Below are 12299 nucleotides of genomic sequence, written 5' to 3'. Positions count from 1 at the left end.
GCTGATATGGCTAGGCCGTTGTACAACCCTATTAAAAAGGACACGTATTGGTGCTGGACTAGCACTGAGAATGATGCTCTATAGTATTTGCTTAGGTTCATAAGTCGCGACTTATTGTTGCATTTTCACGCAAGACGGATGAGGTGCTCTCTCATTTGACGACTTTAACGTCACCTATGACTAAACTAATCCGTTCGGCTTACGCAACTCTGCTACGAGCTCTGAATTGGACATGTCTACAGAGAACCATCTGCAGACCGTTGATCAAACTTACGATTCAACTTACAAGGTATCGTCTATGTTGGGCATAAGCATGAAGGCCACGCTTGCCCTGCTTCAAATCCAGGAGCTCGGATTGAGCCCTAAATTCAGCCCGTGGCGGCTTAAATGTTTCCTGAGCGGGTCTTAAAGACCTCAAGCGACTCAAACACAAACGGATCTTGAATCTTGAGCCTATGGCCCAAGATTTTGCACGTTCGGCCAAGTTGGACATGCCAAATTTCACTTTCGTCGCATCGTCATTGATGCGGCGAGCTTCAATAGTGTCGTCTAATTTGACGAACAGTCTGAACAAGGAGTCGCTTCGGCTGCATTAAACATATGGATTTCTACCTTTAAGCTTTCGGGTCGACGCGAAAGCGTCGGCCCGCTAGCAGCATGTAAATGCTGCTTTCTCAACAGTTCCAACTGTTGAGCACCTTGTTCTCTTAACAACGCTGCGTCTTGAGAGCCCTGCTGGCAAAGCAACTTTTTTTTCTTGGGCCCCGTCGAGTTCAAGTTGAATGAACTCGGCGTTAGCTGCATGTTGTTCCTATGTTTTCAGAGTGAATAGCATGACGCTAACGTCTGGCCCGCCTACGGCCAGAATCATACGTTCGGCCACTCTCCACTCAGGGCCATCCAAGTGAGTGAACCTTTCACGCGTCGCGTGGAAGCTTCTTGAGGGGCATAGAAGCTCCCTCCTTCTACATCCAACATGTTCATGTTGGATGGAACATGAGTAGGCTGTAAAACGGACTACGAAGTGCCATTAGGTGTAACGGAGCAACTTTCGCTAGTACTGACAACAGTACTAGTCAACCTGATAACAGTAAAGGTGAAATGCCTCGATCACAGACGTTCAGAGGAAGATTACAAGTAGCGAAGAAGTCTTAGCTACTAGAGGTCGATACTAAGGCTTTAGTACAGAGAAAAAGTAAAACTCTATTAATATGTAATTAGTTCCTACGCAACGATCTTCTATCAGCTGACTTCAATATTCTTGTAACTTATCATGTAAAGCGCCTCCTCGCGCACCACCTAATCGTGTCTTGTAACAATTGGCGGGGTTGATTTGAACACAAATCAGCCAATCAACAGAACTAATGTCTTGTTGCACCAAATTTAGTAGCATTGAAATTATCAAGTCAAAATAAATGATGGATGTTAATTTTGTACTTATAGGAGATAATATTCATTATTCCTCTGATATTTTTTTGTAACGTTACACCCCGTAACATCAATTTATAAGGATCATCACTTGCGGAAGCTGGTCTTGCGAGGACTTTGGCTTTGTAGAGCTGTTATTGTGGCGCCAGGCTAAACCTACTCGAAAAAAGAAAAAAACGTTGATTCAATAAATTAAGTCTAGAAGTTAATAAAAAGGTCCATTTTTTAAAGCTAATTTATTAAAAAAAAAAATGGATAAAAATAACAATTAAAAATTTAACAATATTGCCTCGTCAAGATTGTGAGATCAATTTAGTCGTAACTTTTCGTTAAAAATATCGATTTTTAAAAGCTCGCGTGAAAACTGCACATCGAGCTTAGCGCAGTCGTTTTTTTCTAAATTTAATGTTTTTAGTGACCGTAGAAAAACGATGCGAGATTATGCTTGGTCATTATCAAAAGATCGTGATCAAGAAGTCCTCCTTATGAAGGTTCCGTTTCTCGCTCTTGCCACGCTGGCGACGACAGCAAAAGCAAAGGACCGTTGCACGGCCATTCTCGTCGGAGCCAAGGTTTGTCTTTGATTCTTGTCTAGCTTCGAATCGTATGGCCGTAATCGCTAGCCCAACTCACAGGCATCAACCACTGGGACTCCGATGACGACGCATACGAATGACTGTTTATCCTGCGACTTCCGCATCGTGAAGGTCCCAGCGCAGACGTTCAAGAATGGCGCCCCGCACAATGTCGTGCTTGCAGCCTTTGACTACCCTCGATACGGTACGCTTTCGTCATGCGCCAGGCTATAGAAATTATCTAAATAACATTGAATTCTCTTATCCTATGTGCTTAGTGGGTAACGCTCGAGGCAATGACTATGTTCCTGAAAACCTCGATACGCATTTCTTTAATTGGACCACGACACGACCTATTGGTACCATTCCCGAAAGTCTTCAAACGTTTGCATACATTGAAGGCGCGTATGGGATTATCAACGAGCACCAAGTAGCTATTGGTGAAAGCACTTGTCCCGCTAAATTCTGGACCAAGCCAGTCACTCAAGGAGGTCACGCCCTTTTTGACATCTCGGAGCTCTCACGTATCGCTTTGCAGCGTACTCGAACCGCACGTGACGCGATTCAGCTCATGGGGGACCTTGCTGAAAAGCACGGATACTATGGTGCCGTTTGGGAAGGCGAGGACGTGTATGAAGAAGCGGGGGAAGCCCTCACGGTGACGGATGCCAAGGAGGCATGGATGTTTCACATTCTACCTGACGATACGGGCAAGTCGGCTATTTGGGCGGCCCAACGAGTTCTGGACGACCACATAAGTGGCGTCGCGAACCAATTTGTGATTCGCGAACTTCATTTAAACGATCCACTCAATTATTTGGCATCGAAAAATGTACACGAAGTGGCCATTCGAACCAAGCTTTGGACTCCGGATCTAAAGACACCCTTTGACTTTACGCAAGCGTACGCGCAGCCTCGGATCGCGACCCATCGGTACTACTCATCGCGTCGAATCTGGCGTTTGTTTACACTGGCAAATACAGACCTCGAGCTGTCCCCGATAACAGACGTGCTTGCAACAGACTATCCGTTCTCGGTGAGACCAACATCTCCTCTCTCCCCACGTGACCTCTTACGCTTTCAGCGCGATCATTACGAAAACACGCCCTTCGATATGACTAAAGGCCCTCCAAGTGGTCCATTCGGTGATCCAGACCGGTACGATGAGTCCCCGCACGACGATTTGACTGTAAAGGACATAGCGAGCGGTCACTTTGAACGCTCCATCTCGATTTTTCGGGCTAGCTACTCGTTTGTATCTGTTCTCGACTTGCAGCATCCGGAGAATGCGTTGCTGTGGGTAGGCCAATATGCGCCTCATGCCACGACCTACACGCCCTTGTTTGTCCAGTCGAACGACGTTCCCAAGCTCTTGTCGCGGGGTTCGCTCTATGCATTTGACCGCAACTCGTCGTATTGGGTGCATGCTTTAGTGGGAAACTGGGCTGCACGCTTTTACGTGTACGCCCATCCGTTTGTCGTGAGACTCCAGGATGAAGTCGAACGTCACGCGGATGGAATGCTCGAAAGCGTGCTGAGTGAAGCTCCCAAGCGCAAGCAAGAAGGCGGTGTATCAGCTATGAAAGACTATCTTACACAGCAGAGCGACGCTTTCGCTCAACATGCGCATCTAGCGTCGTATAATCTCTTTGAGTATCTCGTTACGGCCTTCCACGATGGTTATCAAGTCTCTGACTTTTACGCCCAAAAACTTCAGGTTCAGTCGCTCTTTTATCCAAAGTGGTGGCTTCAGCAAGTGGGTTTTTTTAAAAGCGTATACCAAAGCAAGGAGGCTGATTCGGCTCACGTTGCCACCGTGGCTCCAGTAGCATCAAATCGTGGAGCGCCCAAGGCTGCGGTTGTCAATGACGCACCGAAAGGATCCATTTCCTACTTTACGACCCTGATTCTTGTGATTCTATCGGGTCTCGTTGGTGTGTTTCTCGGTCGGAAATTTCACGGCCCGCTTACGACCAAGAAACAAGGCTACCGATCCGTGGAATAACTTAACAAACGGCGGTCAGATTGTACACCTGCAAACATTGGCATCGGCTGGACAAAGACGCCAAAAGTACTCGCTTTTCTCATGTACAAGGTTTACATCATTGACCAGCTTATGTCGACGTTTGCACGATAAAAATAACAAGATAGCTGATATCTGGACACCAAGGGTGTCCAGTTAGCAAAGGGGGATATATATTCCATATATTTTAAGGGAATCGGCATACCACACGCCTTAACTATATACCTCTGTACTTATGAGAGTAGTGTAATTGCAGCAACTGTATTGGTATTATGCACTTCCGCAAAAATTGGTGGAGGTAAAAGCAATTAAATTCTAACCTCCTAAGACTAATAACGTGCATGCACCTTTCCAGCTCAACTTCTCCCTCGTGCTCAATTTGCTGCCCTTTCTTATCGCTCTTTTTATGGCTTGCCAATCAATTGCGGGCGCTCTTGGCTTTTACTCACAGTTAAAACAGTCCCCCACGGCAAGTCACCCCCTCACGTAGATAATTAGGTGTGATGTACCAAAAGGTCAAAACTGGACACCCCTTGTAATTGAATAAAATCTAGACATAAAATATTCTCATTGTATTAATATCAACAGTTATTTCTTTAAAATGTCCGGATACAGCTCCCCAAAATAAATTTGGATAAAAAGCCTTTCCTTCGAATTTAGGAGTGCAAATGTACCCATGCTCTTATTGGGCAGAAATATTTGTTTAAGTTCTTGGAAGACCTTCTCGAACCGAATCGAAGTGGGTCGAGTCGCCGCCAACGGACATTGTCAGTCTCGAGCTTTCCTATCTAAACGAGTATGCCGCTTGTCACTCTTAATGTGTATGACTTGAGCCACGGCATGGCATTGCAGCTTTCGCCAGCGCTATTGGGCAAAACCATCGAAGGCGTGTGGCACTCGGGGATACTCGTATATGGCAAGGAATATTTCTTTGGCGGCGGCGGGATCCAGGTCATGGCTCCTGAGCTCGTCGTGCAGCGGTACGGTATGCAGCCCGTGCGCTCGTTTACATTGGGTGAGACAGATCGGACTCTGCCTCAGCTCGAGCAATTTCTATGGGAGAATCACGCACGCTTTTGCGACGCCACGTACGATCTGTTGCGCCACAATTGCAACAATTTTACGGACGAGGTGGCACGCTTCTTGGTCGGGACCGGCATTCCAAAGTATATTTTAGATCTTCCGAATGAAGCTTTGAACTCGCCGTTTGGGTACGTTTTTGTGTGAACAGCTTGGATACGAGAATAAATATTGATCTTTAGTGTTCATATTGTTTACTGATGGGACAACATAGAGCAATGCTGCGGCCAATGCTCGAAAATATGAACACCCAGATGCATGCCGCTCCGGAAGACCAATTGTTCTCAATCCCTTTCAATGATGCGAGTCGCGCGACTCTTGATGTGCCGGCTACAGTCGCATCGACGCCTACACAAGCGTCAGTGAATTTGGTCTCGCATCGATTTAAAGTCTCAGGGTCGCCGACTCTCTTCTTAGAACGAACGGTGCAGCGCATCAAGACGCTAAACTCGACACAGCTGCTAATTGAAGCGGAGATATCGGCGCTGAATTCGTTGTTGGTTCACGTGAAAGAGGATCGAAAACAAGTTAACATGGCCCTGAATATCAAGTTGTGGAAAATAATTGCCAAGTTGCTCGCCCAAGGATCCAAGTCGGACTTCTTTTTTCCAGGACTCTGTGTGTTTCGCGTCCTCTTGCTGCAGCCGCCTCAAGAGTTGGACGCCGTCTCTGATACCCAAGCGTGCTTTGACATTATTGTGAATGTCACAGCCATGGATTCTTCAGTGCTCTCTTCTGCGCAAAAAACTGTGCTGCTGACCGTACTTCTAAATGCTTTTGCGAACTCAGGATTTCGTGACATGGCGCTTTCAAATTCGCCCCGATATCTGCCGTTCATATTTGCTACAATTACGGACTCGACTTGCCATGAAGAATCTCGTGTGCTAGGTGCTCACATCATCAGCAATTGTTGCTTGGCAATAAAAGCCGAAAAAAATCCGATGGTTACTACCATTGTCTGTGGCGCTATTGAGACGCTTGATCAAATCTCACGGCTTCAGTCAAATACGACCATGTTGCAGCAAATTATCGAAGGCATCATCATTGGTCTTGGTCGCTTATTGCACAATTTTGAAGCCGCACGAAGTCTTTCAATTGAACTCGGCTTGGGTGAAATCATTCAGCGCTTAAATGTCTCACCTGGTCTTCACGCCATTGAGCTCCTTGTGTCGGAAGTCGTGCAATGGTTATAATTAAATTGTCGCTTACTTTAATCTCATCTCAGGTTTTTGGCAAAATTCTCTCAGTTTTATATAACTCTACATTATTGGCTAATATCCAAGCTTAAATACCGTCTTTTAAAAGACTTCCAGTTTTCCCATGAGTTACATGGGGATAATATTCGGCACTGTACATGCGCAAATAGAACACGCGTGTCGACGATCGGAATACTATTCGATAATTTTTATTTGACAAGAGCGTCTCCCAGGACACACGCGAGATTCCATGGAGGCTGACTACTATGTTAAGGACACTCTTGTGCGCAAAATTTGAAGAGCACAACGAATATGACAGTGGATTTTCCTTCAAATGTGCGTCAAGCTGATGTGCTCGTGGCAGCGTGTGGACAGCCATACCTTGTGCGTGGAGACTGGCTTAAATATGGCGCTACTGTGATTGATTTATCAATTTTGTGCGCGAATGTAGCTGACGGCTTGAAGCTCCTGTGTGACGTCAATTTTCAGAGGCTTGCAAGGTAGCTAAGGCTGTGACTCCTGTCGTTGGAACATGGAACCTATCACAATTGCAATGCTGCTGCATAATGTCCTGGAAGCATACAAGCGCCACGTTTGTCTTACATGTTTAATTGCATGTCAATAGCAGGATATAAGTTACGGATTGTGTATGTGCGCGTAATATAAATTGAGTGGAGCAGACAATTACACAGTCAAGTTCACTTCTCTGTCGCTGACAGTGGAGGAGTTCGCGACTTTGGCTGGGCTAACGTTTATAAGTGTGCATGCTGAATCGCAAGGCTCCACCGGAGGTCGGAATTATCATGTAACGGTACCGCCCAAATTTTACCAATAGTGCTAAGAAGTATTGTATTTAAAATATCTAACCAAGTTGCGGAGGAGACAGTCATGGAGTTGCATGTAATAATAACTGATAGATCGACCATTCCCTTTCTTCTTACGCCTTCCTTACGCGTAATGCGATTACTAGCAATTTTAACATTACGGTAGAGAGTCATGACGAAGAGTAAAGAGTGTTGTGCTGAAAGCTTGATGAGTTAAAACTTGCAGAAAAATACTTGGCGGCGAAGACAGACGTCTGACAAGACCTGCTGGGCGTTACGATTTTGGCCGTCATACAAAAGTACCAATCATCAAAGAGGATAAAATGTACCATATAAGTATTAGATGCAAAGAATTATCCAATCATATCAGACTTAGGGGAGATAAACGTTTTTTTAAATAAATATCATTTTTTTGTGCCCAAACAAAATGTATAATTTTTGTTTTAAACTTTATTAGGATACAATTGAATCGGTACAGATGAAGCTAGAGAAACAGGTCAAGTCCTTTGGTGGCGTCATCAAACAATACTCGCACGATAGCACGGTGACCAAATGCGCGATGAAGTTCAGTATTTTCCTGCCACCGAATGCTAGTGAGAGTAATAAGGTGCCGGTGCTCTTTTATTTGCCGGGGCTCACGTGCAACGACGAGCTACTTTTTGTCAAGGCGCCTGCGGCACAAAAGGCGGCGGCGAGTCGCGGAATTGCCATTGTCACGACCGACACTAGTCCACGTGGCATCAGTATTCCTGGAGATGACGACGATTGGGACTTCGGCACAGGTGCTGGATTCTATGTCGATGCCACGGAGCCCAAGTGGAACGAGCACTACTGCATGTACTCGTACGTGAGCAAGGAGCTTCCTGCGCTCATCATCGCTCATTTTCCCGTGCTCGAGGACAAACAATCCATCATGGGACACTCTATGGGTGGACACGGTGCACTTGTGCTTGGAATCCGGAACTCGGTACGTCAAAGCACTATGTGATTCGTAGTCTTTTTGCTCATACAAGAACGTAGACGCAATACAAATCGATTTCGGCCCTTGCGCCCATTTGCCACCCAATCCAGTGTGCATGGGGTGTCAAAGCATTTACAGGCTACTTGGGCGTCGACCAGGAAGCGTGGAAACACTACGACGCGACGCAGCAAATCCTCAGCTACGGCTCAATTTCCCCGTCCATTTTAATCGATCAGGGGAGGGAAGATCTTTTTTTCCACGACAAACAGCTATTGCCCGAGGCTTTTGAAGCGGCTTGTAAGTTAGTGGGTCAGGACTTGACGCTGCGAATGCAGGTGCGTTTGCTCTGGCATGTGACGGAATAATGACAGTAAACTAAATGCTGTGTATAGGATGGATACGATCACAGCTACTATTTTGTCGCTACTTTCATCGACGAACATGTCAACTACCACGCGGACTCTTTGTTTAAGTAAAAGGTTGCCACTGGACAAGCCAAATGTAGTCAGGACGGATGAAATTTTTTTGATGACGATGCTAAATGAATATTGCTTGAGTGTACTTTCGGCTTCCTCGAATCTGTTTGAGGCCCATCCGTACGTCTTGAATGCGAATTGAAATCTGTAGTGACATTAATTGGTAAAACGAAGTGGGGCTCTAGGCACATACAAAGCATGACTGAAAGCTTTTTTTTAACAGGCTCTTCGAGATTATTTCATTCCGTGTACCCAACTCAATTCACTTGACTCGAGCTTCCAAAAAGTGGCTTGTCGTGATGAAGCGATATTAGAAGCCTCACTAAGAAGCCTGCGGTGCAGACAATATCCGATGCTTTTCTTTGCTTCACGAATGGACAAATTGCCATTTAACAGCATAGTGCGCATGTGGTGTTTGCGTGTTGCACAGCACGGACATGCGCGATATTTTCGGTGGAGGCGTTCACCAACAGTGGGGATAAGTACGAGCTTGAGCCGATATAGCTAATAATTGATTCATTTACCGGGACGTTGACACCATAGCCACTGTAGATCGAAGCGATTAGAGGCCTCTACCACGATTAAAGGATATCTACAACCGCGTCTTGGATGAGAAACTTTTTTCGCAACGCCTCCAAGTTGGCAAATATTGGATCATACCGCTCCCGCTCATGCTTTTATCCACGCATCCAGCTCCGACGACTTTCATTCTCGAATCGCGATATTCTCTATGAGAGGAATTAAAATATTTTTTTCAATAACAGGAAAATAATAAAGAAGTATATATGTAAGGTGAATTACTAAATTGACGCACCGGTGTCCCGTTGCATAAATATTATTTTCTGTATGACGAGGGAGAAAAAAAATACCATTTAATAGGTATACTTAACAACAACGGTAGCATTGTAGCAGCAAACGAAACCATAATGACGAAAGGCTCATTTGATAGCATTGTAGAGCTATATCTGGTCCTTTCTAACACGACAGGTCGCCAAAATCTGGGCACGTATTTGCGCACTGCTTCTGCATTTGGAGCAGCGCAAGTACTAATCGGTATGTGCGCGACATCACTGCGTCACCATGTTTATTACGCTTTTTTCGACTTGTTATTTGTGCCAATTCAGTGGGTTCTGAGCGCTATGGCACTCATGGAGCACACCGCGCACAGAAATACGTCGACGTTGTGCATTTACAAGACTTTGCTGCTGCTCAGACATATTTGAAGAAAAAAGGCTGCGCCATCTTTGGACTGAGCCATTACCCGCTCGGGTCGTTTGGTACAAAGCGTGTCAAGCAATAAACGACTTTTAGCTCCTCATCTTTGCTGTTTGCATTTTAACAGCTTCGCACACCACTCCATATAGTGGCACCAGTGCATTTGTGATTGACAACGAGGTATACTGAAAGCAATGATATCCTTCGTGCTATGCAAACATGCTCAGTTATGCGAGCTGGTTCCACCTGTAGTTCCCTGGGCTCTCGAAGGAACAACGTGCGATCTGTGACCACTTCGTTTGCGTTCCTCGTCACGGCAAGCAGACTACAGCCTCAAGCAACACGTCACTGGACACTACAGTGGTCATTGCCATTGTGCTACATCACTTCACTACGTTCGCGCAATTTCCTGTGCGCGCTTTTGAGACCACTAGCACCCAGGGCAAATTTTGTTTGGATGCGTGCCCGACTAAATATCAAGCTCAGGTTAAGCGACGCAAGGCGACGGCCAAAAAACGTGAAAGCAGCCGCGCTAATCAGGACGATGGTCTTGACGACGGACTTGGCTGTCTATTTGTCAAGTAAAACGAAAAGTAAAAGGCACGTGGCTCCTATTAAATTATTGATTCCAGCAGCTTTGCTTATATCGATGAAATCGCGCGCAACGAATCATAATGCCCTTCTGTGTCCGCCACCTCCGTAAAGTACACAATTCCCTTTCATTTAGAGAAGTAGACGAGTGGCGGTACAGCAAATCTCTGCGTCTATTGGCGCAGTTTTAAGTTAACACATGGCCTATGCGGCCGTCCGAAAGCCCATGCGATGCATGTCAAACGTATGCTGCGATGCTTGTGCTCGTTTGCGTTCCACGAGAACAGCTTCACATAATCGGCACGTTCGGATCTTGTCTCTCGAGTCGTCGTCCGCCCGCAAGAACGAAATCGCACTACTTGCCACCGACGGCTTGAGACACTGGGCACAAAAGAGCATTCCGCAATGATAGCAATTGCATTCGTGCGCCCGCACGTGCAATCCAAAAACTTTTTTCATTCGATTTCGAATCGTCCTTTTCATTGGCACCAGCGTCGGCGACTTGCATCGCATGCATGTTCTGCGTTGCGTAGCTGGTACAAACGCTGGCATGTGCGTAATGTGGCGCACCATTGATTGCTGTACACGGCTCGAAGCAACTTCGTAGCACATAAGTCCATCGGTGTTTAATGATTGCATCGTGGCACCATATGAGACCAACACTCCTGCAATCATCGGGAGGTTACGCCGGGCCGCAACGTGTAACAGCGTAACTCCCTCGAGCTCGCTATCAGGATCCGCTCCCGCCTCGAGAAGTTTGTTCACTAGCGTGGGGTTGTCCATTGTAAGCGTGAGCAAATGCACAGCAAGCGGCGTAAGACCGCGTTTATTGATCGTATGGACATTAGCCCCTGCGTCTATGAGCATTTCCGTAATTGAAACGCACATGGGGTGTCTCCAATTGCCCGTTGCAAAGTGTAACGCCGTGTTCTCGTTATTGTCTAGGACGTTAAGTAGCTCGTCCATGCTCTCGTGTTCAAAGAGCGCCTCAAGCACCTGCATGTCGCCTTTGCGCACGGCAATGTGCAGTGGTGTCTGGCCGTGGTTTGGCTCGCGCAATGCTAGCAACACGGACGAGAGAGCCGAGCCCGTGCTCGTGATACTGCTCGAACGCGTACAGCTCGCCGAGGACGAGGCCGTGGACGTTTCAATGGCCGATTCGCGCACATTATAGCCGCGTTTGTTCAAAAGCCCTACCATGTTTTTTAAAAATACCTCTTCGGGATTCATTTTACGCATGGGCGTCAGAGGTGGCCGGCCCATACTACTGTTGTGATAATTGCCTTCGTCGTCGTCGTCGTCGGAGCTCGGGACCGGCGTCTCAAACGCTTTAGTCGTGTTTGGGGCCGTTAACAGTGGCGCCCCATTCCGAAGACATGTGGATTCGCACTGGTGTACCAGCGCCATTTGACCGACGAGACCAGCCTGCTTAAAGTCTTGGAAGGAGAAATGGGGTTACTGGTCCATTCTTACGAGCCTGGTTACTGTGGAGCGTCGACGAGAGAGGGGAGGGGGTGTTCTTAGGTTCCACCTGGAGCAATACATAAAAACGGAGAACGTAACCGCTTTTGTACCCAAAGCGATGTAACTTATTTTATTATAATAATCAGTTCAGAAGTGTGCAAATCCTTGGAATAAATAGAACGCTTTGTACTGTATCCGTGGAAACTGCGCCTTTCGTGACGATGATGCGCGTTTAAAAACGTCTAAAACCTATTATATATTGCCTTGAGCAGAGTTGATTATTAAGTGGTGGTACGTCGTTGTGATACATTGACGTTGTTACTTTCATAACCGATCCCAAGATTGCCAAGCTCTCGGATAGGCGCCATACATAGTTTGTTATTAATATGATGAAGTCAGTATTAGATAGAAGATCGTTACGTAGGAACTTAATATTTTAAAACATTTTAACTTTTCCTCTATTCTC

General features: G+C 46.2%; 5 protein-coding genes across 5 annotated transcripts; 4 read left to right on the top strand and 1 right to left on the bottom strand.

Moving 5' to 3' along the window:
• Positions 1–1859: 1859 nt before the first annotated feature.
• CCR75_006122 (uncharacterized protein) lies at positions 1860–4471 on the top strand (the record flags this gene model as incomplete). Its single annotated transcript, XM_067964194.1, has 3 exons — positions 1860–2000; positions 2052–2208; positions 2282–4471. 3 exons carry the CDS (start codon positions 1860–1862, stop codon positions 4006–4008), a joined length of 2025 nt encoding a protein of 674 aa, XP_067823013.1. The 3' UTR covers positions 4009–4471.
• A 311-nt stretch (positions 4472–4782) lies between these two features.
• CCR75_006123 (uncharacterized protein) lies at positions 4783–6652 on the top strand. The gene is made up of 2 exons (XM_067964195.1): positions 4783–5237; positions 5321–6652. The coding sequence occupies exons 1-2, from the start codon at positions 4825–4827 to the stop codon at positions 6297–6299; spliced, it is 1392 nt and encodes a 463-aa protein (XP_067823014.1). The 5' UTR covers positions 4783–4824; the 3' UTR covers positions 6300–6652.
• Positions 6653–7504: 852 nt separating this feature from the next.
• On the top strand, positions 7505–9360 carry CCR75_006124 (uncharacterized protein). The gene is made up of 5 exons (XM_067964196.1): positions 7505–8093; positions 8147–8422; positions 8480–8726; positions 8787–9045; positions 9107–9360. Exons 1-3 carry the CDS (start codon positions 7605–7607, stop codon positions 8561–8563), a joined length of 849 nt encoding a protein of 282 aa, XP_067823011.1. The 5' UTR covers positions 7505–7604; the 3' UTR covers positions 8564–8726; positions 8787–9045; positions 9107–9360.
• A 54-nt stretch (positions 9361–9414) lies between these two features.
• On the top strand, positions 9415–11931 carry CCR75_006125 (uncharacterized protein). The gene is made up of 4 exons (XM_067964197.1): positions 9415–9616; positions 9688–9840; positions 9906–9958; positions 10031–11931. Exons 1-4 carry the CDS (start codon positions 9490–9492, stop codon positions 10361–10363), a joined length of 666 nt encoding a protein of 221 aa, XP_067823012.1. The 5' UTR covers positions 9415–9489; the 3' UTR covers positions 10364–11931.
• Positions 10574–11776, bottom strand: CCR75_006126 (uncharacterized protein; the record flags this gene model as incomplete). Its single annotated transcript, XM_067964198.1, has 1 exon — positions 10574–11776. One exon carries the CDS (start codon positions 11774–11776, stop codon positions 10574–10576), a length of 1203 nt encoding a protein of 400 aa, XP_067823009.1.
• Positions 11932–12299: the final 368 nt, after the last annotated feature.

Source organism: Bremia lactucae, linkage group LG1 (genome assembly GCF_004359215.1).
Source record: "Bremia lactucae strain SF5 linkage group LG1, whole genome shotgun sequence".
In the NCBI taxonomy this organism is placed as follows: Eukaryota; Oomycota; class Peronosporomycetes; order Peronosporales; family Peronosporaceae; genus Bremia; species Bremia lactucae.
This window is presented reverse-complemented; position numbering and strand designations above follow the sequence as displayed.

Bases quoted from the DNA above. Each gene is read 5' to 3' on its own strand.
- CCR75_006123 (XM_067964195.1), top strand. From the start codon at position 4,825: ATGCCGCTTGTCACTCTTAATGTGTATGACTTGAGCCACGGCATGGCA. The intron at 5,238-5,320 runs GTACGTTTTTGT...GGGACAACATAG, and splicing joins GCTTTGAACTCGCCGTTTGG to AGCAATGCTGCGGCCAATGC.
- CCR75_006125 (XM_067964197.1), top strand. From the start codon at position 9,490: ATGACGAAAGGCTCATTTGATAGCATTGTAGAGCTATATCTGGTCCTT. The intron at 9,617-9,687 runs GTATGTGCGCGA...GTGCCAATTCAG, and splicing joins AGCAGCGCAAGTACTAATCG to TGGGTTCTGAGCGCTATGGC. The intron at 9,959-10,030 runs GTATACTGAAAG...TTCCACCTGTAG, and splicing joins CATTTGTGATTGACAACGAG to TTCCCTGGGCTCTCGAAGGA.
- CCR75_006124 (XM_067964196.1), top strand. From the start codon at position 7,605: ATGAAGCTAGAGAAACAGGTCAAGTCCTTTGGTGGCGTCATCAAACAA. The intron at 8,094-8,146 runs GTACGTCAAAGC...ACAAGAACGTAG, and splicing joins TGCTTGGAATCCGGAACTCG to ACGCAATACAAATCGATTTC. The intron at 8,423-8,479 runs GTGCGTTTGCTC...TGCTGTGTATAG, and splicing joins ACTTGACGCTGCGAATGCAG to GATGGATACGATCACAGCTA.